The sequence below is a fragment of the Lissotriton helveticus genome, chromosome 6, assembly GCF_964261635.1.
Source record: "Lissotriton helveticus chromosome 6, aLisHel1.1, whole genome shotgun sequence".
In the NCBI taxonomy this organism is placed as follows: Eukaryota; Metazoa; Chordata; class Amphibia; order Caudata; family Salamandridae; genus Lissotriton; species Lissotriton helveticus.
The window spans coordinates 1,151,785,704-1,151,809,105 of record NC_136067.1 but is presented as its reverse complement, the minus strand read 5'-3'; the positions used below and the strand labels follow the sequence as shown (position 1 = coordinate 1,151,809,105).

At 48.4% G+C, this 23,402-nt stretch overlaps 1 protein-coding gene across 2 annotated transcripts in view; it reads left to right on the top strand.

Annotated features, from left to right (window-relative positions):
* The window catches only part of LYST (lysosomal trafficking regulator), a 3,192,287-nt gene that overhangs the window by 2,256,427 nt on the left and 912,458 nt on the right, over positions 1-23,402 (top strand). For both annotated transcript variants that reach the window (XM_078648813.1, XM_078648812.1), the window contains one exon: positions 21,452-21,696. In XM_078648813.1, coding sequence (XP_078504939.1) covers positions 21,452-21,696 — 245 coding nt within the window. The remainder of the gene's footprint in view (positions 1-21,451; positions 21,697-23,402) is intronic.

Genomic DNA, 23,402 nt, shown 5'->3' with positions numbered 1-23,402 from the left:
AAGAACACTACTTTACCCTGGACAGGCCTTCGTTAACCTGGGTGTGAAGTAGATGGGCGAGCAGGCTCCATTGAGGCGAGCGGGAACAAAAACCTGCAGAAAAATGGACAGGTTCAGTGAGGGATCTAGGACCCATTGAAATCAAGTACATAGGATGAATCCTAGGTTGCGTGCATGGTCGGTGGGTGTTGGTGCTGTTCCCAGTGTGGATGGCCACCAGGAGTCGTCCCAGGCTGAGGGGGTGGGTCCGAGGAAGAGGACCTCCGTCTTGTCCGAGTTCAGTTTCAGATGGCTTCTCCTCATCCATTCGGCGACGGCCTTCATTCCCTCGTGGAGGTTGGTTTTGGCGGTGTGTGGGTCCTTGGTGAGGGAGAGGATGAGCAGGGTGTCGACGGCGTAGGAGATGATGTTGAGGTCGTGATGGTGGGCCACTTGTGCGAGGGGGGCCATGTAGACGTTGAACAGCGTCGGGCTGAGAGATGAGCCCTGGGGGACGCCGCAGATGATGTTGGTGGCTTCGGATCGGAAGGGCGGGAGGCAGACGCTCTGGGTTCTGCCGGAGAGGAAGGACGTGGTCCAGTCAAGGGCCTTTTCTTGGATTCCGGCTTCTAGGAGGCGTGCGATGGCAGACGCTTCACTTGGTGAGCAGGGGGTCGAGAACACCGGGACTACACGGCCCAGGAACCAGCGGGGCCCAGCGTTTACCGCCAGTCCCTCCCTTCAGCCCTTTCCAGCTCCAGGCGCTTTAAGAACTGTTCGCGCCTCCCGCTTCGCGGGAGACGCTTCACTTGGTGAGCAGGGGCTTGAGAACACCGGGACTACACGGCCCAGGAACCAGCGGGGCCCAGCATTTACCGCTAGTCCCATCCACTACGCAACGAGAAGGATTTAAGAAACTAGTCTCTCCCGCCCGCGGGCGAAGCCCGGGCAAAGGGCGCGTCGTCTGAGGCCGTTGGGTGCCGGAGGAGGCTGGGCTGGGCCAGCCCCCTTGTTACTGACTTATTTAAGGTACTGTTGACTCCACACAAGTGTCTTAAGTTTGTAAGGGCCCAACATTATGGGGAAAAGAAAATGTATGGAGGGAGGGGGTGAGGGCCCAAGTGTGTTGGTTAAGGGGAAAAAAGCAAGGAAGACAAGGAAAGTAGCAACACATGCGGGGGTGAATTGTGTTATGGCCCGCATTGATGAGCTAATCGAGGAGTGTGGAGTTTTACTCACGGCCAACCCCCTCCCTAGTCGGATGCCAGAAAGTGGTAGTAATAGCCCAGTAAAAGTATTGAGGGGGGGCAACAAGCAAGGCCCAGTGGTGGTCCCTGATATGTTCTTGGGGAAAAAGCAAGGTGATAAAGGTCAAGAGCAATCGAACGCTGAGGGGGAAAACGAGATTTCCAACACTAGCATAGAGCTAAGAGACATTTGTCACCTTGTGGTTGATCCAGTCATCGTTTGTAAAAATAGATTCTCTGTTCCAGCAAATGTCGATAGTTGTAGGTCTGTGAATGCCTGTGAAACAGCCAAACCCGGTGTATGTGAGCCTGATGTTTCCGAAGAAGCTAATGAATTAACACCGGGGGGGTGTGTCTGATTCTTTAGCTTCCACTGAGGCTGGTTGCACTAACCTGACCATTATGGTCAAATTATTATGTAAGGGGGCATGCAAATTAAAATCGACAGTCTTACCTCCATAGTAAGCAGTAGCCTATCGGGTCGTGGCCCCTGTCCAACCTGCCTAGCGAACAACCAAGTAAGTGGTATATCTACAGCCCAGGACAATGCGGTAGAGCAACGTATCGTGCCTAATTCGAGTAGGGATAGTGAATTGCGCCAAGCTGCTGCACTGTATAGTGAAGTGACTAGGGATAGTAAAGGGTTGCCGCATGCTCCTAACATTAAAGATGCCAATCAAGAAAGCGTAAGATCAGGGGAAACACTGTTAAGAGAAAGGAGTGGTGAATCCCAACTAAGCGGTAGGTATAGTACCAATCCTAGTATGCATAAGCAAACTAATAATAAAATTGCCATGATAGCTAGAGGAGAACATCAGACCTTTCCCAAGTTGAATGATGCACCTAAAGTTTACATGGTGAATGTCCCGAAATTGGGCCCTCGAAAGGATTTAGAAACAAGTGATTCCCTAACAAACAAGGCTATTCACTGGATCAGGCATACCAGGGGCTGTCACTCTGTGATCAGAGAAGTTATTGTCAGGGCACAAAGGCTTACACACCAAGGGGAAAAAAATTATTGTATTGAATTGATTCTTAAGCAGGCGGATCTGGCCGAAAATTTAATATTATTGGAGTTCAGAAGCTGCTCCCCAGATTATTCTGCTATACAACTTAGATCCTCTCCCCCCCAACACTGGCCGGTTAATCCTAGAAAGTGGGTAAAATAATTTCAAAAAGGGGGTGGTGATGGACAGAGTATCTGAGTTAATCAGAACACTCCTACCCAGTCAACAGATCAGGGCTTGATCCATCACCGTTTTTTAGCTCACTGCACCATCCCAGTTCAGAACCTGGCTATATGCAAATTAGTCCGTCCCTGGCCCAGTGCATCATGGGAACAGGGCAGACCAAACTACCAAGCCAATTCTTCACTGGAAAGGAAACAAGCTTCCGGGAACCGGTTTATGGCCTTACAGCCGTCTTCGGCCCGGCTTGCTTGAATCCTGATGGTGCAGTGAGCAAGGGACTCATGTCTGAGCATACCCTTCCACACTTGTGGTGGCTAAAATAATTTCAAAAAGGGGGTGGTGATGGACAGAGTATCTGAGTTAATCAGAACACTCCTACCCAGTCAACAGATCAGGGCTTGATCCATCACAGTTTTTTAGCTCACTGCACCATCCCAGTTCAGAACCTGGCTATATGCAAATTAGTCTGTCCCTGGCCCAGTGCATCATGGGAACAGGGGACCTGAAAATGAAATTGGCTGCTCAGGCCTAGAGTTTAATGTTTGACTACTGGGTTTAGGTGACTATTCAGGCCTTTCCAAGGGCAATATAGTGGAAAGTCCGAGTCAGTACGTAGACCCCAAACCAGGTATTCTTAACACCCTAGCAATTCCGCGGCTATTGGAAGGTTCCTTCTCTCTATGTCAGGTTACAGCTCAAAAGGCTCAAATTTAAATGAGAATTCTAATCTCCCTGATGGTTTAGAAAAGCCTGGTTCAATCCTATCATGGAACGTTGCAGGATTGAACGCAAAAGTTTCAATTCCAGAATGGGCCACATTTAATAACCTGCATAATATTTGCCTATTTCAAGAAACGTGGCTTCTTGAAGCGCAATTCTTCCCGGGGTATTTACATTTTAATATACCCGCAGAAAAGGGCGAAAAAGGGCAACCCTCAGGGGGACTAGCCATATGGATTAAGGATTAAGCAGTATTTAGAAGTTAGTGTAAAGACACTTCCATCGAACCACAGGGATATTCAGATTGTAAGCCTTAAACAAAGGCAGTCTAAACCCGTGGACATTTACAATGTATCCGCGAGGAGTACAGGAGGCAAGAAATCAGAGACCATTGCTGCCCTAGAAGAACTTTTAGAAAGATATTCCACGCAATCACATATAATTGTAGCGGGTTATTTTAGTACGACTTTTGAGCCGTTGTTAAGTGGCGACTGGAACTTCGCAGATGAAGAAGATAAACAATGGGGAGTTCCAAAACTAGAATTAGAGACAATAAAGAGATGGACTGAATTGGTGATACAGATCAATTCAATTTGTTTAAATAAAGGGTTGAGGGCAACCAATGGCAGGACCTCGCAAGATAAGATGGGGGCTAGCACCTATAAGAGTGGGCTACGAAAAAGTAGAATAGATTATATTTTAGTGATTCTTGGGTTGTGGAATCACTTAGAGGACATGATGGTTGTTGATCGCTTGGAGAGCGATCACAACCCTCTATGCATGCTTCTGTGATACTGGAAGGTGTTTAGCGTTGGTAGTGGGTTGAATGAAGAGTACTCCCCAAGCACAGTTCTCGCAAACGATATGCGCCATTGAAAATGGGCACAACTGCTAGAACACCAGGGGAGCTTAGTTTTATCTCAAGCAAGCTAGAGAAAGCGACAAATGAGCTGGGGTCTAATATTAGTAGTGGCATAGAATTGGAGTCTTGTACCAGGATTCATGAAATATTTTTCCAGCAGCTAAAAAGTATGTTTGTTAGACCATCTAAGGCAAACAAGGCCCCAATTAACAATCCGCCACGCTGGTATTCCAAAGAATGTAGACAAGCATGTTTTGATTTGGGTCAGGCTATAAAGCTAGGACCTAATAGTGCTGTACGCTCTGCAAGGATAGCCTATAACAATGTAATGTACAAATCAAAACGTGCCTTGGATGAAAAGAGGTGGCAAGAGCTCAAGGAAGCAAGTGCCCCCAAGAACTCTAAATGCTTTTGGAGTTTACTTAAGTGGGGTTGTGGTGGGCAACCAGAAAAGCCACAAAACTGGGTAGCCCAGGATGATTGGGTGGCTTACTTCAAACCCCAATACGCAAAAAGTGTGGAATTAAGCATAAGCCCTGAATTTACATATACACCCTTTTTAGAAGAGGCATTCGACATCGGGGATGTAAATCTTGCCCTAGAATCTGTGGTAGCACGTAGGGCACCTGATATAGACGGCGTCCCAGCAGATATTTTCTTGTATGCTAGAGAATCATGGGGAAGGTATATTTTACTACTAGTGAACGCAGTAGTAAAAGGAGCACCTATCCCTGAATCATGGAACGGTACGGAAATTATACCAGTTTTTAAAAAGGGGGACAAGTCACTCCCCGGTAATTACCGCCCGATCAGTCTGACTGATATAATGCAAAAGATCCTAGGCAGACTGATCCTAAACAAAATACTGGAATGGAAGCGAGAGCAGAACATCCTGTCGCACCTCCAGGCAGGGGTTAGGGCCTGTATTAGTACAGTCGACCAAGTATTGCATTTTGCAATGCTTCATTGGAAGACAGTACAATTAGGTGGGGGTAGCTTATATGCTGCCTTTATTGATTTAAGGGCAGCTTTTGATCTTGTTCCACGTTCAACCCTGTTGTCTGTTCTACATGTTTTGGGCATGCCCTGCGCCCTTCTTTCATTAATTATGAGACTTCATGAGCACAATTTTGCACAGATTAGATGGGGTTCTCCTGGAAACGTTACCAGCCAGTTTCCAGTAGAAAGAGGGGTACGACAGGGCTGCGTTTAACTCCCACCCTGTTTTCTTTATATATTAATGATGTGGCCAAACTAATGATTGCAGCTAACGTTGACGACCCAATTTTAGCTGGGGCGAAAGTCCCTATTTTAATGTTTGCAGATGATTGTTTAATCATTTCAAAGACCCCGAGTGGATTGCAGAAAGCACTAGCTATTTTCGAAGATTTCTGCACCACCGAGGCCTTGAAGTAAATGTTGTAAAATCCAGGGGACTCACCTGGAAGTTGTGGAGGCTGTTAACTGACCCTGTGCTCTCGGGTCCAACTCTGCTGGGCTGCCCCTTGTTGCCGCTGCCTCTCGCCGCACCCGCTCCCCGGGTGCCGCTTCGCGGCTTGAAGGAGGGAGAGGCGAGGTCTAAGCGCTGTCACTGGGAGGCGCCTGGACGGACCAGCTTGTCGGCGCTAAGCAGGGACTCGGAAGACCAGGAGTCCCTGCTTCCCCAGCTGCACAGGCGGACGCGCCCACAATCAGACACGCCCCCGCCTGACCAGAGAAAAGGCGCGTGTTGCTTGCTCTCAGCGGGACTCACCTGGAAGTTGTGGAGGCTGTTAACTGACCCTGTGCTCTCGGGTCCAACTCTGCTGGGCTGCCCCTTGTTGCCGCTGCCTCTCGCCGCACCCGCTCCGCGGGTGCCGCTTCGCGGCTTGAAGGAGGGAGAGGCGAGGTCTAAGCGCTGTCACTGGGAGGCGCCTGGACGGACCAGCTTGTCGGCGCTAAGCAGGGACTCGGAAGACCAGGAGTCCCTGCTTCCCCAGCTGCACAGGCGGACGCGCCCACAATCAGACACGCCCCCGCCTGACCAGAGAAAAGGCGCGTGTTGCTTGCTCTCAGCGGGACTCACCTGGAAGTTGTGGAGGCTGTTAACTGACCCTGTGCTCTCGGGTCCAACTCTGCTGGGCTGCCCCTTGTTGCCGCTGCCTCTCGCCGCACCCGCTCCGCGGGTGCCGCTTCGCGGCTTGAAGGAGGGAGAGGCGAGGTCTAAGCGCTGTCACTGGGAGGCGCCTGGACGGACCAGCTTGTCGGCGCTAAGCAGGGACTCGGAAGACCAGGAGTCCCTGCTTCCCCAGCTGCACAGGCGGACGCGCCCACAATCAGACACGCCCCCGCCTGCAACGCCCCCTATTTTAAGAACAGCTCGACGCTTAGCGGGACGCGAGCGGGACGCGAGCAGGACGCCGAGCGAAGCCCGGGCAAAGGGCGGGCCGTCTGTGGCCGTCAGGGGCTGACAGCGGCTGGGCTGGGCCACGTCCCTTTCCCCTGCAACAGCAGCGTCTACATACAGCCGTTGAGGCCCAACGGTGCTCTTTACATCATGTCTACCCGCTCAGGAAGACCTCTCAGGAGCGAAGGCGATAGCCGAGTTATTGCAGGGAGCCCTGTGATAGGAACTATGGATCGGTTTATTACCAGGGTGGCGGCTGTAATAGAAAAGGAGATCGCTGTGTCAGAGCGGCGCCTATCCGAGATCTACCTTCCATCAAGACGTGCATCACTGGGGGCTGCTGTGCAAGCGTCTACTCCGGCTTGTGAGCGGGTTCTACTTGCCGCTACTGTAGGAGCTCTAGGCGATTCTACAGACCCGTCCCAACTGATTGAAATAGGGCAAAATATAGACGGGGTGCATTTTGTAGCCACGCTTCTTCCTAGTGGCATTGAGGAAGAGGTTGGTCTTATTATTCCAGCTCCACCTGTATCACCTAAACCCCCAAACGATGCAATTAGTCAGTCTTTACCGCCAATTTCACCCACTCCGATTATGATAATAACAGACGGGGTCTTAGAAGGGGTGCCCTCAAGTAGCCAGATTCCAGAGACTAGACAGGATAAGAGAAACAAAAGTAAAAAGACAAGACATGGTAAAAAGGGCAGATTGGTGAGCCAGGCCTCACTTTACCAATCAACAATAAAGCTCCCAGGTTTTGGCATGGAAAAGCTAAGGGGCACGACTATGGGGAATAAAGACGTGGTAGAAGGGGGGGTAGTGGCTACCCTGAAGGGGCCACTTCCTAATGATACCATAGTAAATGCCTCAAACCCGCCTCACCCTGTAACTATCGATATTATTTTAGAGAGGGTAAATAGTCTCTTGATGCCCCTCCTAACACAGGTCAAGAGCCTGGGGTCTAGAATAGATAAATTAGAGCAATCAACCCTCGATGGGTTCTTCTCACTCAAATCCACATTTAAACAACTAGTCAGAGCGAGTGAAAGCCCTGACATGGATCTGATGGAGAGTGAGCCTCCAGTAGTTTCTTTACCACCACAGAGAGTCCCTAAGCCTCTAAAAATACTAAATAAGGTTGACATTAATAGACCACAAACCCCAGTTCCTAAAACGTTTCCCCCTCCTAAAGCAGGGCCGAATTTCAAGGGGCCACCAGCGCACTCAGAGGTAGCCGCATCTAAGCCCAAATTACTGCCACAAAAGCAGCCCCAGGCAACTAGTGGCAAATTAAAAAATACACAAACACCAGGCTCATGTGATAAGGCTCAGGGACTAGTAACGGGGAAATTCTCAATTCCCGCTTCCCAACCTACACCTCTAACTACCACTGTACCGGCTTCTAGGAAACCAGTACGCCGTACTCCTCCAATAAATCTCCCTCCAGACTGTCAACCTTTTGTTACAGTTCTGGTAAACGTCCCCCCACTAAAGGAAGACCAGTTGGAAAACCACGAATCACTCAAGAATAAGTGCATCCACTGGCTAAAGGCAAACAAGCCAATTCCGCCGGGTGTGGATGGGATTATTCTAAGTGTGCGTAGAGTAGGCTGGGTAGGGCAGGGAAAGAAAACCCAGGAGGGGGACTGTATAATAATAAACTTTCAGGACCCCAGAGTAGTCCCTTCCATCTGTACCCCAATAAAAAATATGGGGGCCCCAGGGGTTAAAGTGGTAGATTTGTCCTATTTTTACCCTAGGCAAAATGCTACTCTAACTCGAGAAAGCCTAAGCTCCTCCGAGACAGCTGGGGCCGGGGCACCCGGGAGTGGAGGGATGAACTCAGTGCGGGTGTCAGGGTCCAACTGACTACAGGAGGACGAACCTGGGGTATGCAAAAATGCAGCCGAGGACAAAGTATCCGTGAGTGTTCCAGAGCCAAAGGTAGTAGTATCCTCCCAAATTGACTTCTCTCCAATTGGAGATATTGGAGATACTAGTGGGATGAGGGCCACAGTTAAGGGTATTCCTGCGCCTTGCGACGCTCCAGCTGTGACGGGCCTAGTATTTAAGGTTTTCAGCTGGAACGTCGCAGGGATTACAAGGAAGTTGGCCTTGCCTGACTTCACTGCATGGGTGGATGAACACTCTCTGTGTATCTTCCAAGAGACGTGGAGCTTAGTGCCGGCACACAGGGTGGGATTCTCTTCCTACTCTGTCCCTGCATTGACCTCTGAAACTGGAAGAGGGCGACCTTCTGGTGGCCTGCTCATCTGGGTAGCAGCTGCCCTAGATTGTAGAGTAGAGGAACTTCATACAGGCCACCCGGATATCCAAAATATTATTCTACTAGATCAGCGGGGAAGATTGGTTTTAAATGTCTATAATGTTTATGCCAGAGGGACTAAGGGTGGAAGAAAGTCATCGGTAATATCCCTTCTTGAGACCCTTCTAAATAAAGCCCCCCACAGTTTGCGTACGCTGGTCGTGGGCGACATGAACTGTACGTTCGAGCCTTTGGGCTCGGATGTTGCCCTTGAACAAGATGAGGAGGACATTAGGTTGGGGATCCCCGTATTGGAACTCCCACCTATCAGAAGGTGGTCTGAAGTGGCGCTACAGTTATACTCCCTGAGCCTGGAATTAAATCTAAGGGCAGTTAATGGGAGGACAACCTCAGGTAGGGGGGGTGCCCACACGTACAATAGACCAGGACACACCTCCAGAATAGATTACATTTTAGTAGATGTGTACCTATGGAAGCATGTGATGGACATGCTGGTAGTCCCAACAACTGAAAGTGATCACAACCCACTTTCCTTAAGTATGAAACAGTGGTGGCGATCTGCAATAGAAGGTCATGTTAACCCGGTGGTAATGCCCCCTGATGAGTCCGAAGTCTCGCCATGCGGCAGACGAATAAAATGGGCTAAATTGGTCCTATCGGAGGCAAGGGTCAGTGAAATCTTTGCCCTTTTAAACCATGCAGTGGCATCCTTGGGGTCACCCCTAGAAGGGGTGGGTAGGCCAAGTGGACTTTTTGTCTCCCTAGTAGAGGCCCTCTCTAATGTATTTACCATCCACTCTAGTAAGTCGAGTAACAAGAGAAGTAAAAAACCTGAAGATGGCTGGTATACTCATTCATGTAGGGTCCATAAGGCAAGGCTTGTTGAGGCAGTAAAGCGTAATTCCCACAGTGATATTCAGGTAGCAAGGAAGGCCTACAACAGATCCCTCAAACATGCTAAGAGGGAGTGGGAAGACAAATTCTGGGAAGATCTGCTCCAAGCTAGTAAATGTAGGGACTCAAGGGTTTTTTGGAACCTAATAGGATCACGGAATAGGCCCGAGGCAGCTACGAGACCCTGCAACATCCCGCCACAAAGTTGGGTAAAACATTTTGGAACTTTATATCTCCCGGCACAAGGGGAATTGAATGTTAGGGCGTATTCCCCTCTAGCAATCGAACCCCACGCCTATGATCTCTTTACACCTCTAGAGATTGAAAAAGTGATAGGGTGGGTGGCCCCCCGTAAGGCAGCTGGCCCAGATGGCCTTCCGGGGGACCTTATGAGGGCTTATCCAGCTGAGTGGGGTAGGGTCATTGCAGCACTCCTTAACGACATTATGAGGGGAGGGCCAGTGCCAGAATCATGGAAAGGGGCGGTGGTGGTACCGATTCATAAAAAAGGGTGTAGAGAAACCCCGGGGAACTACCGCCCTATAAGCTTGATAGATTCCACCCAAAAGATAGCAGGCAAAGCCATACTTGGGAGGATCTTACACTGGGTGGAGGAGAACAACATACTATCTGATTTTCAGGCAGGTTTCCGGGCAGGAATGGGGACGATAGAGCAGGTGTTCAGGTTGGCACTCTTGGGGTGGAAGGTGGTGGAGCTAGGCAAAGGCAGTCTATATTTGGCCTTTATAGACCTGAAGACTGCCTTTGACCTAGTTCCCCGGGAAGAATTGTGGAGGGTGCTTCATGAGTTGGGACTGCCCCCCTACATCTTGTCCCTCCTTGTCACCCTCCATGCCCATACCTTCGCCCAGGTCCGCTGGGGTAAAAGCGGAGAGCTCACTGAGAAAATACCGGTGTCCAGGGGCGTGAGACAGGGTTGCGTCCTGGCGCCCACCCTATTTTCACTATATGTGAATGGGGTGGTAGAATATCTTCAATTGGACCCAGCTGATGCTCCCTGTCTCGGAGGTGTGCGGATACCCACCCTGCTATTTGCGGACGACACGCTTTTGATCTCCAAGACTCCGCAAGGTCTCCAAAAACTGCTAACCCGTTTTCAGGATTTTTGTGCTTCCAAGGGCCTAGTAATTAACGTGGACAAAACAAAATATTTAGTCCTAAATCCCCCATGGAAATTGGGCCGTCCTCCCACGCTCAATTCTGTTGCCTTGGAGAAAGTATCCGAATTCGATTACCTTGGAATTCGGATAACAGACAAAATGTCCTGGGCGCCTCACATTGATAAGATGGTTCTCAACCACAAAAGGGTAGGAGGAGCCCTGTTGAGGGAATTTCGGGCCTCTCCCAGGAGATCGCTTACCCCAGTAATTGAAATCTACAAAGCCAAGGTAGTAACATCGGCCTTGTATGGCGCAGAATTGTGGGGTCATTGCCGCTTGGAGGCCTTGGCCACAGTGGAAAGTAAGCTGCTAAAAACCATTATTGCCATCCCTCCGAGCACTCCGACCATACCTGTGTTGTTGGACACAGGTTGTAAAAACATCAAAGACCAGGCCCAACTCCGTCCCCTCCTATTATGGACAAGAATTTGGAGGGGTGAAGAACTGAAATCATATGCTGATGGACTGGCTGAAATAATGAGTCTGGGTGGTTGGGCAAAAATAAGATGGCTGAGAGACACTAAAATGCTCCTGGAGAAAATCGGACTGGGGGACTGTTGGACAACTCGTTGTGAAGAGTCTTTATTGGAAATGGTCCGCGGAACATTTAGTTACAAACCCGAACCACTGCAAGTTTACTGCTGCCTTTTTAGTGGTAAAAGATGTGGTGGCATTTGAGCCTTATTTGGACCTCATTACCCTCCCTTTTGATCGAGCACTATATTTTAAATTTAGAGTTGGCTCTCTCCCGCTTGGGGCTGTGGTATCAAAATGGAAATCAGCTCCTCACATGTCTCCCAACTGCGCATGTTGTCCGAGCAGGATTGAGTCCATTACGCACATCCTGTTTGAATGTCCGGACTATGCAAAGCCCAGGAGCACTTGGCTTAAACCTCTTTGCCGGAACATGGGTACACGTAGTTACCTAGTAGCTTTGCGTATTTTAATGACGGACACATCCCCCCCAATTATATGTGGAATAGCTAAATTTTTAAAGCAGTTTTGGCTTATTCGTTGCAAGAGATTGTCAGTAGCAGTTTAATTCTCTTTTTAGATAATTTATTTTGGGCATTTTGATGTCCTTTTTATCCCTTTTAAATGAGTTTACTACTGACTTATATGTATTGATTTTGTACATTTTTATATGGTTGTATTGTATTGTGCTTATAAGATATCTTGCATATAGAATAAAAGCTTATGACTGACTGACTGACAAAAATCCAAATTCATGTCTTTTAACCAGCACAAATCTTTTAAGGGCAACCTTTTTATAAATCATTTACCATTGGAACAAGTAAGGGCATTTAGCTACCTGGGTGTCAATATCCAACATGATTTGTGGTGGAACCAACAGACTGAGTTGGCAATGCTTAAACATCGCCAACTGGCTGGAGCATTGAGGTCCGAGCATGCCAAATCACTAACTAAACCAATTGCCCCTGCTCTTCGAGTCTATCAGCTCAGCCCTCTGGCGTAGAGATTTGGGGATTCGAGAACTTAACTAAAATGTCTGTATCCGAAAATAAGTTTCTACGCAATCCTATTAATTTACCACAGAGTGCCCCCATGTGTCCTGTTTTTTATGATTTAGGAATGAGGCCAATTAAATATATTGCTAACCTACGTCTGGTATTATATTGGAGGCGCCTGTGGACAACTTCCGAACTAAGAAGATTTGCCACAGGCCTTATGGATATTATTAAATGTGATTCCTTCCATAAAATCAAATGGGTATCTGGCATTAGGGGGATTCTTGGAGAATTAGGAATGCAGGAGTTATGGGAGGATCCCCTTAACGCTAGGTTTCCAACCAAAAAGGTCCTTAAGGGCATATACTGGGAGATGGTAGCATCAAAAACTTTTAGGACTAGTGCACCACTTTCGCTTACAGGGATTTTTCTTGATTTTAAAGATGTGAGCCCCCTGGAAACATACAGGGATGATATAACCAGGCCACTTGACAGAAAGCTCTACTTCCAGCTTAGAATTGGAAGTTTGCCAATTAGAACATTTACATCTAGGTGGTCAAATGGTGGAATGGTTGCTTGCCCCTGTTGTCCAGCCCCTATGGAATCAATTACTCATATGCAATTTGGGTGTCCAGCGTATTCCGCCCCACGTAGGGCATGGCTGCGCCCAATGTGTAAACTATTAGGTACTAGGAGTGGCATGGCAGCAGTTAGAATTATCTGTACAAGTACCAACCCTTTGATTTATATATCAGTGGCAAAGTATCTAGGGTGGTCCTGGACCCTTAGGAGTAAAGTGATTAGTGGTTGACCTGTCCAAATTATGGTTTTGTAATATATTGTGTATTTTAAACCCCATGAATTTTTTGTATCTGTAACTTTTAGTGTTGATTTTATACTGTATAATATCATACCTTTATTACAATGTGTAGTTGGAAAACTTTTTATCACTTGAGATAAATTGTTTGTATTTTTGCTTTTATGACATTTGTCGAATAAAGCTTGCTTGAACTCAACTGAACTGTGATGGCAGACCGTGTAGAAGGCGGCTGACAGGTCCAGGAAGAAGAGAGCTGATGTTTCGCCGTTGTCTAGTTGATCTAGTTGTCTAGTCAAACCCCTAGTAATTTATCCTGAAGCCGGGCGTGTCAATCAGCCTGGTCCTAGAAGCATTCAAAGTGGTTTAATTATCTTCGCATTGGGCATAGAAGCTCCAAAGAATAATCTCTAGATCAAACCAAAAACAAGGGAAATGATTAACAGGTGTAATGAATTAACCAAAAGAAAGTGCATATTTACAGTGCCTAGAGTACTGGCTTGTGTCCTAATTGGTAGAGTGTACCAAAAACGCGGCACGCTTGGATTTATGTGCTTTAAGCTAGGTGGCGGTGATAAAAAACAATCGCAATGCAAGCCACGGGACGCGTGTTTAAAGACAGAGACTTCATGGTGAGAATGATGCCCATTGTAGAACGGGCAAGGGTCCCTCCATAAACTAAAAGTAATTTTAAAGATGGTTTGCTGATCACATGGAACGGCGCCTTGTCAACGGCGGAGAGCTTGGAAGGATTGCTCCAGCCCGAACCGGATAACGGCCCTTAGCTAAAACAGGGGCATACTAATCACTTTAGACAGAAAGGCGCTAATGTGCGCAGAGGGTTGGAAGGTCAAACAAAGTTACTGTGACTACGGTGAAAAAATGTCCTGTCTACGTTTATGCAAAACAACTGTAAACAACATCATTGACGGAGGGGTTAAAAGAATCGCTTCAGCCTGAACCGGATAACGGACCTTAGCCAAGTAATCAAGGTTATACTAATCACAATCAACAGAAAGGCGCTAATGTGCGCAGAAGGTCAAACATAATTACTGTGACTACGGGGAAAAATGTCCAGAGCTACGCTTTTACAAAACAACTGTAAATGGCAGCATCAATAAAGCTGAGTGTGCTGTTATCTGCATCAGTATGTCTACTCTTGTGTGACACAGAGGCCTACTTTCTATCTCAAAAATTATACACACAGCCTAAATGCTTACCGCCGTTCCTCAGTGACTCATTGAGGGGGACTCCTCGTCCCAAAGCAGTAGTAGCTGCTGGTGGAATGGGCGCGTAGCCCCGCTGGATGCTCCTTCTTTGCCAAGGAATAGCAAGCCTTAATTCACAAAGGACCCACCTAGAGATGGCCCGTTTGTGCACAACCTGACCTTTCATAGCGCCCATGTAGCCCACAAAGAGCTGGTCATCCACCCGGAATTGTTTGGTGCGATCCAAATGGAAGTGAAGCGCCCGTTTTGGATCCAGGCAAAGGAGCCTCTCCTCTTCTTTTGAAGGGTGTGGAGGCAGAAAAAAGGTGGGCAAAGTGATGGTTTGGCCAATGTGGAAGGAAGTAACCACCTTGGGAAGAAAGGAAGGTCTGGTTCTTAGTACAACCTTGTCTGGATGAGCAGCCAGGAAAGGAGGTTTTGAAGAAAGAGCCTGGAGCTCACTCACCCTGCGAGCAGAGGTGATGGCAACCAGAAAAGCCGTCTTTAAGGTAAGAAGACGAAGAGCACAGGTATGAAGTGGCTCTAAGAGAGTGCACATAAGGTAAGTCAGAACCAAGTTTAAGTCCCACTGAGGCATAACGATGGTAATAGGAGGAAAAAGATGAGTAATGCCCTTGAGGACGTGATTTACAACAGGAGACTTGAAAGGAGAAGGTTGATCAGGAAGCCTACGAAAGTCTAAAATGGCCAAGAGGTAGCCCCTAAGAGTGCCCAGAGCAGACCCCTGCTGGGCAAAAGAAAGAAGGAACAAGAGATCCTTAGACTTCCGATTCATGGTCCGGCAGTCGGAGCAGGACTTGGCATCATGGTCATGCTCCAAGCAAAGCAGGCACATGCAGTGCAGATCCATCACCAACATCAGTCGTCTACAGGTACCGGAAGCCTTGAAGCTGGGACCTCCCCGACGTGCACCAGGAGTGGAAGAGTCAAACTGTGTCCACAAAAGTCGGCAAAAAGTCAGTGAAAAAGTGACTGGAGGTACCGCTCTCTCCGGATCAGCCCTGGCTGGCGCGAAAAAAGAAAGAACTGACGTCAGCCCTAGGGCGGCATCTAAGTAGCTACTGCGACGTCATCCCAGCGACCACGACGCCAACAACTAACGTGGAGCCGACCGACGCCACCTTTTGACCTGTAAGGGTACTGCTGATGAAAAAATGTCTCTGGATCCAGTATAACGCCCGGGGGTAATTCTAAGGTAAGGAATCTATAACAAACCTATGTTTCTTACAGATATATCATTACCGAAGGTAAGTAACTTGTATTTTGGGAATCTGTTCAAGAGGTGAGGACTCTGCAGGTAGAAGTATCCATCTGAAGAAAAAGTTAGATGCTAAGTGGTCTTTGAAACACTGCACAGACCTCCAAGTGTTTGGTAGATGCACAGCTTTTGGATGAGTGGGGTCTGTGAAATTGTCGAGGCGCTAGCAGACTGGCAGAGTTTGGTGGCAAGTTCGGTGTTGGTCCTCAGTTCTCGCTGTGACTGCTTTTTTTGTCCTCCTTTTGTTTTTGTTCCAGGTAGACTTATCCATCTCTCTCTTGTCGGGGGGACCCCTACATACTGAATTTAGGAGCATTTAAGGGTGTGTAAGGTGTGAGAAGTTGGCCTTGTATATGATGTTCACTATTCTAGTGAACACCTTGCACCAGTCCAAACAACCCTTATGGAGATGGTTGTAAGTCAACCTTATAGACCAGCTATCCTAGTGGTAGCGTGGACAGAACAGTCTTAGGCTAAAAGACTCTTGAGGGCATGTAAAGCCAGCTGTTTTACCATATGTAACCCCTTGAATACCAAATGAACGGACACCACACAGGATAAATATAAAATATATATGTATTTATTTACTAACACACTCCTCTGAACTCTTTATGAGATCAGAGGCCAAAGCACATAACAAGTTACTTAGTCAGAATACGTTAAGTTGCACAATTTACAGTTAGGCCCCATCCCGGGGCGAAGCTAACCATATATTAAGAAAGTAGTATAAGTACCACATCACGAGAAAAAGAAAGGCCTAGGACCTAGGGAATCGCTGGGGCTACACTATCTGAACCTTAGTTAAGAAGTAGGAGGCCCACAGGCGGCGCGTGCAGTGTCAAATGGTTGTATCAAAAATACGTATACTTTATATAAAAGATATGTTCAAGCAGGATTATCACAAGACCATGTAACATGTAACGGTTTGAGGCCACCAGATTATATTAGGCAAGAGTTAGTCTTTAAATGTTCGTTGTTCAGCAAGGTACGATGACAGGGAAATAAGAACGTTGCGGACCCTGGATCCGATGTGAACTCGGGACGGAGTTCAAGTGTACCTTGCTTGTGGAAGTCCGAGGCGTTTCAGGCGCGGCTGGTGAGGGCGGACTCCGAACGAGGCCGACGGTTCTCCAGAGGGTCTCTCCGGCTCAGGGCCCCCTCGAGGAGCGAGGTGGAGGAGTTAGACTGTGGAGGGTTGCGGCGATCCGGGGTCGATGCAGCTCACGGGGCGAGGCACCGTTCAGGCCTGCGGGACGTACTACTTCTTAGCACGCCGGGTCGTACTCGTGGATCTGTGAGGGGCGTCACGTTCTCGGGCAGACAGGGGCCACACCGGGCTTCCGGTACCACTGTACGGGGAGGCCTTTCTTGGGGTGCGGCACGGGTCTTTGTATGCAGGAGGACAAAGCGAGACAGTCGGGTACGTTACGACGTACGGACCGTCCGAGGCTGTGGAATGCTCTCCGGGCAGATTCCGGCGGGAGAAGAGGAGAGGTGCACAACGCGCTCCGTTAGCGGTGAGGTGACAGGAGAGCGGGTGGCCCGGCACTGAAGCAGACAGCGACTCAGGGATGAGCGGGGCTCTCTACGGCGGGGCGACCAGGCTCCGAGCTGTCACGACCTGGGAGGGGGCGGAGGCACCCGAGTCACAACTCCGGCGAGGGAATAAGAACTAAGGCCCAACAGCAGACGGGCACAAGCAGATAGAACTCAATGGTCCTGGGGTTCCGTTCAGGGGGCAAGCTCTCGATCAAGCCCTTGGAGATCGTTTCAGGCACAAGTCTACAAAGTCCTTTCTGGTCCTTTCCTCTCCGTTCTCAGCAAGGCACCACTGCAGGCCAGTCTTACAGGATTCAGACCGGTTTCCGTCCTTCAGCTTCTCTTGGTCCTTCTAGTCAGGCAGAGGTTCATCGTGGTCAAAACTGGATCTGATTTGTAAGGAGCGGAGCTCCTATATTTATACTGCGATTCTTTTGTCTTTGCAGGCCAGGGGGCCTGAGGCTAGTTCAACCCAGTTTTGGAGTACTCTGTTTACAGGAAGCTGCCGTCTTCTTTCAGAGTGCGGGCAGAGACATCAGACGCTCCGCAGGAGGTGGAGCCAGCATCGTGGTGGTGGAGCACAACCCTATTCAGAGTCAAGGACTACTCTGCCCACCCATCCTGGTGTAAGCCCCCTATTCACCACCTGGGGGTCCCAACTGTCCCCGGGAATCTCCCAGCCCTGTCACTCACACCAACCCAGACAACAGATACACATCCTGGCAGAGGCGGGCTAAATAGTTAGGCGCGCAAAGGCTATCTTTCTAAAAGTAGCATTTGCCAACACAGGATATTAAAATAAACCTTACTAAAGGAAGTATTTTATTATTCTGAGTTCAGGCATACTAAACTCGACATGCCACCGTGTACCCTGAGTCTGCCGTGACTATAGCGTGTAATAGTTCCGACAGCTCATCTTGGCCTAAGAGAACCGGTAGCCCTTCCATAGTGAAGAACGAAAAGGGGGGTAATTGACTACGAGGACATGCCACACTCTAGGCTTGTCCTACCTTACGCTTCAATGCACCCTGCCCGTAGGCCTACCATAGGGGTGACTGATATGGAGGTTAGGGAAGGTTCAGGGACTGGCAAGTGTGGGCACTTGCGCAGTCAGCGTGACAGTACGGGACTGGACGCGGGGTCTGCAATGGCGGACCCGAGTCATGTCTTACGAGGCCGCTTCTGTGGGTGGCGCAACCAGCGCTGCAGGCCCACCAGCAGCTTTTGTATCTACAAGCCCCGGCACTCTTCGTGCCCGTTACGGGGGACTGACAGTAAACCAAATAAGCCAATCGTGGAAATCAATTGCACATATACTTTACATTGGGAGCACTTGCACTGCGGCACGGATTGGCCGTGGCGCAGTGCCCTGAGCATCGAACACCAGCAAAACATCTGAGGCACATCAGCAAAAAAGAGGAAGGGAGACTCACGCCAAGGTGCCAGGTCTAACATGTACCATAGGTACCCAGGGCATAGTTGCATCCAAGGCCTACCAGGGGCTGCAGCATGTATTATGCCACCCCTGGCTGGCCATCCAAACTGACACCACAGGCTGATCACTCAGCTTGGGCAAGGTGGTGTAATCACCCCTTGCTTAGATATAGTATACCTATATCTACCCTTATATATAGACACATATGAACCTATAAGTCACTCCTATGGCAGGCCTTAACAATCCTGGATGCAGAGTGCTTGGTTTTATGTGAGAGAGTGCTCTGGCATGAGCTGAGCCCCTCTGCAGCTTTCGGAACCATGTCCTTATAGCTGTTCTATTATATAGCCATACCATATACTCTTAAGTGCATTATAATCCTCGCGGTTAATGCTAACTTTGGTTTGGCTGCATCAAAACATGTTGTGTAAGGTGTCATACGCTTTGGAATACTACCCCGCCGTCAATTCTGGTGGCGGGGGTAGCATTCCACCCTTCTAGAGGGAGAAGACATGTTGGTTACTGCTTTACCAGGTTAAAGGTAAACAGAGCCTCAGCATCACAATATGGATGCTGCTGACACAGACACGAATCTGACCCCCTGCTGCTGGACGAAACTCCGGCAGGGGAGGCCTGGACAATAGGTTTCCTGCCTTGGGATGTGCTAGCACCTCCCCAGACAGGCTTTTCGTGTATTGGGGCAGGGAGGGCTGCAAAATGAGACACTGCCTGGGGCACACAAGGTGCTCCATGCATAGCCCGGCTCAAACCAGTTGCTGAGGCACTCCAGCCCCAGCTCTGGCGCGAAACTGGACAAAGAGAAAGAGGTGTAACCGCCCCCTTCCCAGGTTCCACCCATAGGAGGGACCTAGCAGGTAATCCAGCCCCTTAGTTTGGTATAAAGTTAGGAGCGGAGTCTAGAGACTTTAGATTATCCTGGAAAGAAACTCTGAAACAAAACTCCTGGACCTTCGACGTTCCATATCGACTGGAAGACTGAAGACATCTCCCTTGTGGTCAAGGAGTGACCACCCTGCGCAAACAGGCACCATCAGTAACTTGCTGGTTTGCTTTGTCGGCGCTCCCGCAGGAACCCGGAGACTTAGCGACGCAGGAACTGGACTTCCAGACTCCTCTGACTCCGACCCACATCCACAGCAAAGCTGAGACCCGTGGCGGACACGAGAAACGTGGGACTGGACATCCTGGTCTACCTGCTTTTTGCTACCTGTGAAGCTTCTGAGGTACCCTCAAAGTTGTGCATTGGGGTTTGAGAAGCCTCAGACCCGAGCAGCATTTGCATCGAAGCTCAGCCCTCCACACTCCACGAGTGCCGCGTGGGGCCTGCACCTGCATTTCAGCTCGACGCGTCTTCGCGGTTGCTAGCCCGTTGGCTAGTGAGCCCTCTGAAGACATCTTTATGAAACTACACCGCTTGCGTGGTTGCTCCGGTCTTGCTCCAGCTTCCTTCCAAAAGAGAAGCTCCTCAGACCTTGCTTGTCTGAACTGAAACGAATCTTCACATCCTGCGTGGGTTGTGGTTACCAAGGCTTTTTGGGTCCAATCCGGATACCGACAACGCAGTCAACTAGAGCCTTCGTGGTACAGCTCGACTCCAGCTCCTGGTCGTCGTCGACGCCTCCTGGTCCTCGTGGTTGCAGAGACAAGCTTCACCTCTTCACCTGTTTGCATCGCGACATCGCCTGGTTCCTTCCTGGTTCCATCCTGGTCACTGGCTGGTGACCAAGACTCTGTCCCCTCTGCTTTCAGGTTCTTCAGTTCCTTGATCCATCCTTGGATCCACCCAGACACTCTTCCTTCGGCCGCCTGCAGCACTTCTTTTGCAGGTCTCCATTGAAAGCATCGACGAAACCCGACACGAAAAGACACCTATGCACCCGGCTTCCCTGGGTGAGGTAACTTGTGTACTCCGGTGCTCCCGTGGGTATTGACTATCCAAGTGTCCTAGTTTAAGAGGGTTTTATCGTAGTCCACTCGGAAGTGTCCCTAATCAGTAACTTTGTAACTTGTTCGTTCTCCATTGTAAGTCAAAGGTAGCTTGCGTCTGTGTTCCCACACTGCACGCATCTCCCGTGGGTCTCCTACTTCCAAACCCTTGGTTGGTCAGTGTAGCCCCAGCGATTTCCTAGGCCCTAGGCCTACTCACCTTTCCTGAAGTGGTTCCTATACCACTTACTTAGTATGTGGTTCGTGAGGCCCCTAGGGCAGAATTGTATTTGTGCAACTTATAGATGCTTATTGAGTAACTTGTGCTGTATCTCGAACTCTGACCTCATAAAGAGTGCAGAGGGGTTGTGTTAGTAATAAATACATATATATACCTTGTGTGGTGTCCTTTCATTTGGTATGCAAGGGATTATATATGGTAAAACAGCTGGCTTCACATGCTCTCTGAAGTTTTAGCCTAAGACTGCTTTGTCCATGCTACCACTAGGATAGCTGGTCTATAAGATTGACTTTACAACCATCACCATAAGGGTTGTTTGGACTGGTGCAAGGTGCCCACTAAAATAGTGGACATCATATACCAGGCCAACATCTCACACTGCCAATCCGGGTTTCAGCCAATTCTTTTACAGAATATTACCATATGATGAGAGTTCAGGAACAAGTCTAGGTTTGCTGGTGTACATCTCCCAAACTTGTGATTGATCCTCTTTGGCAGATGAGCTTATTCCTCAAAACTCTTACTGTCTACTGTTAGGCTACCTTTCAGTAGAAAACATATCTGTGGTAAGAGGAATCCATTAGAACTTTATGCCACGTTACGTTAATTACCTTTTTTTCTGATGGATATCTTTTTGCAGATGCTTTTTCACTCTCTTTTTTTCTCTCGCTGAGAATTATTTGCTCTTCACAGATGTGTTTTCCTAGTTATATGGTTGCTTAGCTCTGTCTGTTTCCTCTAACGCTTTTTTTGTCTTCAAATTATTTTAGGTCCGTGATGCACTGTATCAAGATATCCTTGTCAATGATCTTCCTAATCTTTTGGAGTATGGAAATCTAGCTGCCTTAACACAGCTGTGGTGTACTGGACAGATCACTAATTTTGAATACCTGACTCATTTGAACAAACATTCTGGTCGTTCTTTCAATGATCTCATGCAGTATCCAGTATTCCCATTCATTCTTGCTGATTACACCAGTGAATCACTTGACATGAGTAATCCAGCAGTATTCAGGTAATTTGAAATTTGAGTAATAGGTAAATGAAGTCTCATTAATTAATAAGAAAGTATTGCCTCGTTAATAGATGTCTATAGTAATGGCTAACTGTATGTCTTTCAAATATATATATATATATATATATATATATATATATCAAGAACCTTCTTCCTCACAAGAAAAAGCAGGAACCCCGGGGCAGTAGTGGAAGCTCTTTATTTTGCGTGTTGTGGCGAATGCAGCATTTCTGGCTTGGATGTTAGCCGTCATCAGCGCCCGAAGCTTCCCACGAGTTCCAGCAGCACTCTACTAGTCAATCCCACCCCTCTCGGCCTGGCAGTAAATAGGCCCGCTCCGCCCCCTGGTTAATGTTCGCACACCTGTGTAAGTTTCCCTTCAGTCTTGGGAAACTACTGGTCCCAGAATCCCCAATGTCCGGATTCTTGGAGGTATCGCTCGGGGGAAAAAATCAACACCCGCGGTGGATTTGCGGGGGTGTGGATTGCAGGGTGAATGGAATTGCTCCAGCTTCGCAGAACGCAAACAAAGTTCTTCCTCTGGTCCCCTCTCTCCGCCTCCGCTGTAAAAATCCGGCGATGCATACAACAGGGGCTGCATGACTGTGCACACCGCCCTGCGTACGGTACCATGACCGCACTCCTGCCTCCATTCCTCCAGACTACACAGCGGGCTCTGAACCTTCCTATATATATATATATATATTGATACTTGTATAGCGCACTACTCACCCGCAAGGGTCTCAAGGCGCTTGTACGAATACCGCTGTGGAACCCATCCTGGCTTTCCCTGTGAGGTGTCCACTCCTGGTCACCCCCAAGGTGGAGGCCAGGCATCCTTTGTGTTGTGGGGGCCGTTGTGGAGATTAAGCAAGCTATTGCCCAGAGTTGCAGAGTGGGACTCCATGATTGGAATATGCACCGAGGCGAGAGTTATCAGGTCCGTGGAATTTTGAGCCCAAGACCCGGCGAGGCGGGGAATTGAACCCTGGTCCCGGGCTAGACCTCTGCATCAGGGTCTGCTGCTCTAACCATTGAGCCACACTTCTCCATATATATATATATATATATATATATATATATATCTTTCAAAATACCTTCGAAGTAATGACCTTCATATTTTGAAGTTCTATTGGTTGAGAATTGTATTTTGATACGAAGCTCCGCTTAAGATTAAGTATTTTTGGTCATTCTTAAATTATTGTAGTGATGTATTTTGTAGCTTTTATGACTTTTTGTGATCTCAAATAAAGCTTATCTTGACTTGACTTGATTATTAAGTCATGCATTCCATGATATTAGGCTTGGAGAGCCACATGTTATAATAGGCTGACTGTCAGGAAAGGCTGTTGGACTAAAAATGGGAATGTTGGTGGTTTCTCCAAGATTTTAACTTTTTTTCAAATGTTATCCAGTGATTTCTTTTAAAGCACACTGTTTTATGTGCTGACAATTTTAATACCTCCTTATTTTTTCCATTGGAAAAGTATAAAACATCTTTTGCTTTTGACTCTTTGATTAACTCAGTAGCAGGGGCCTAGTTCTCAATAGTGCACTAGGTGTAGTATTTCTGTAGTAGGGGATCTCTGTGTATAGTCATAATCTAGTGAATAGTCCCGCTCATGTGCGGGGACCGCGGAGCAATCAAAAATAATCTCTTAAGCTGTCTTCTGTGCAGTTCTGCATAGACACTTAAGAGAGAATTA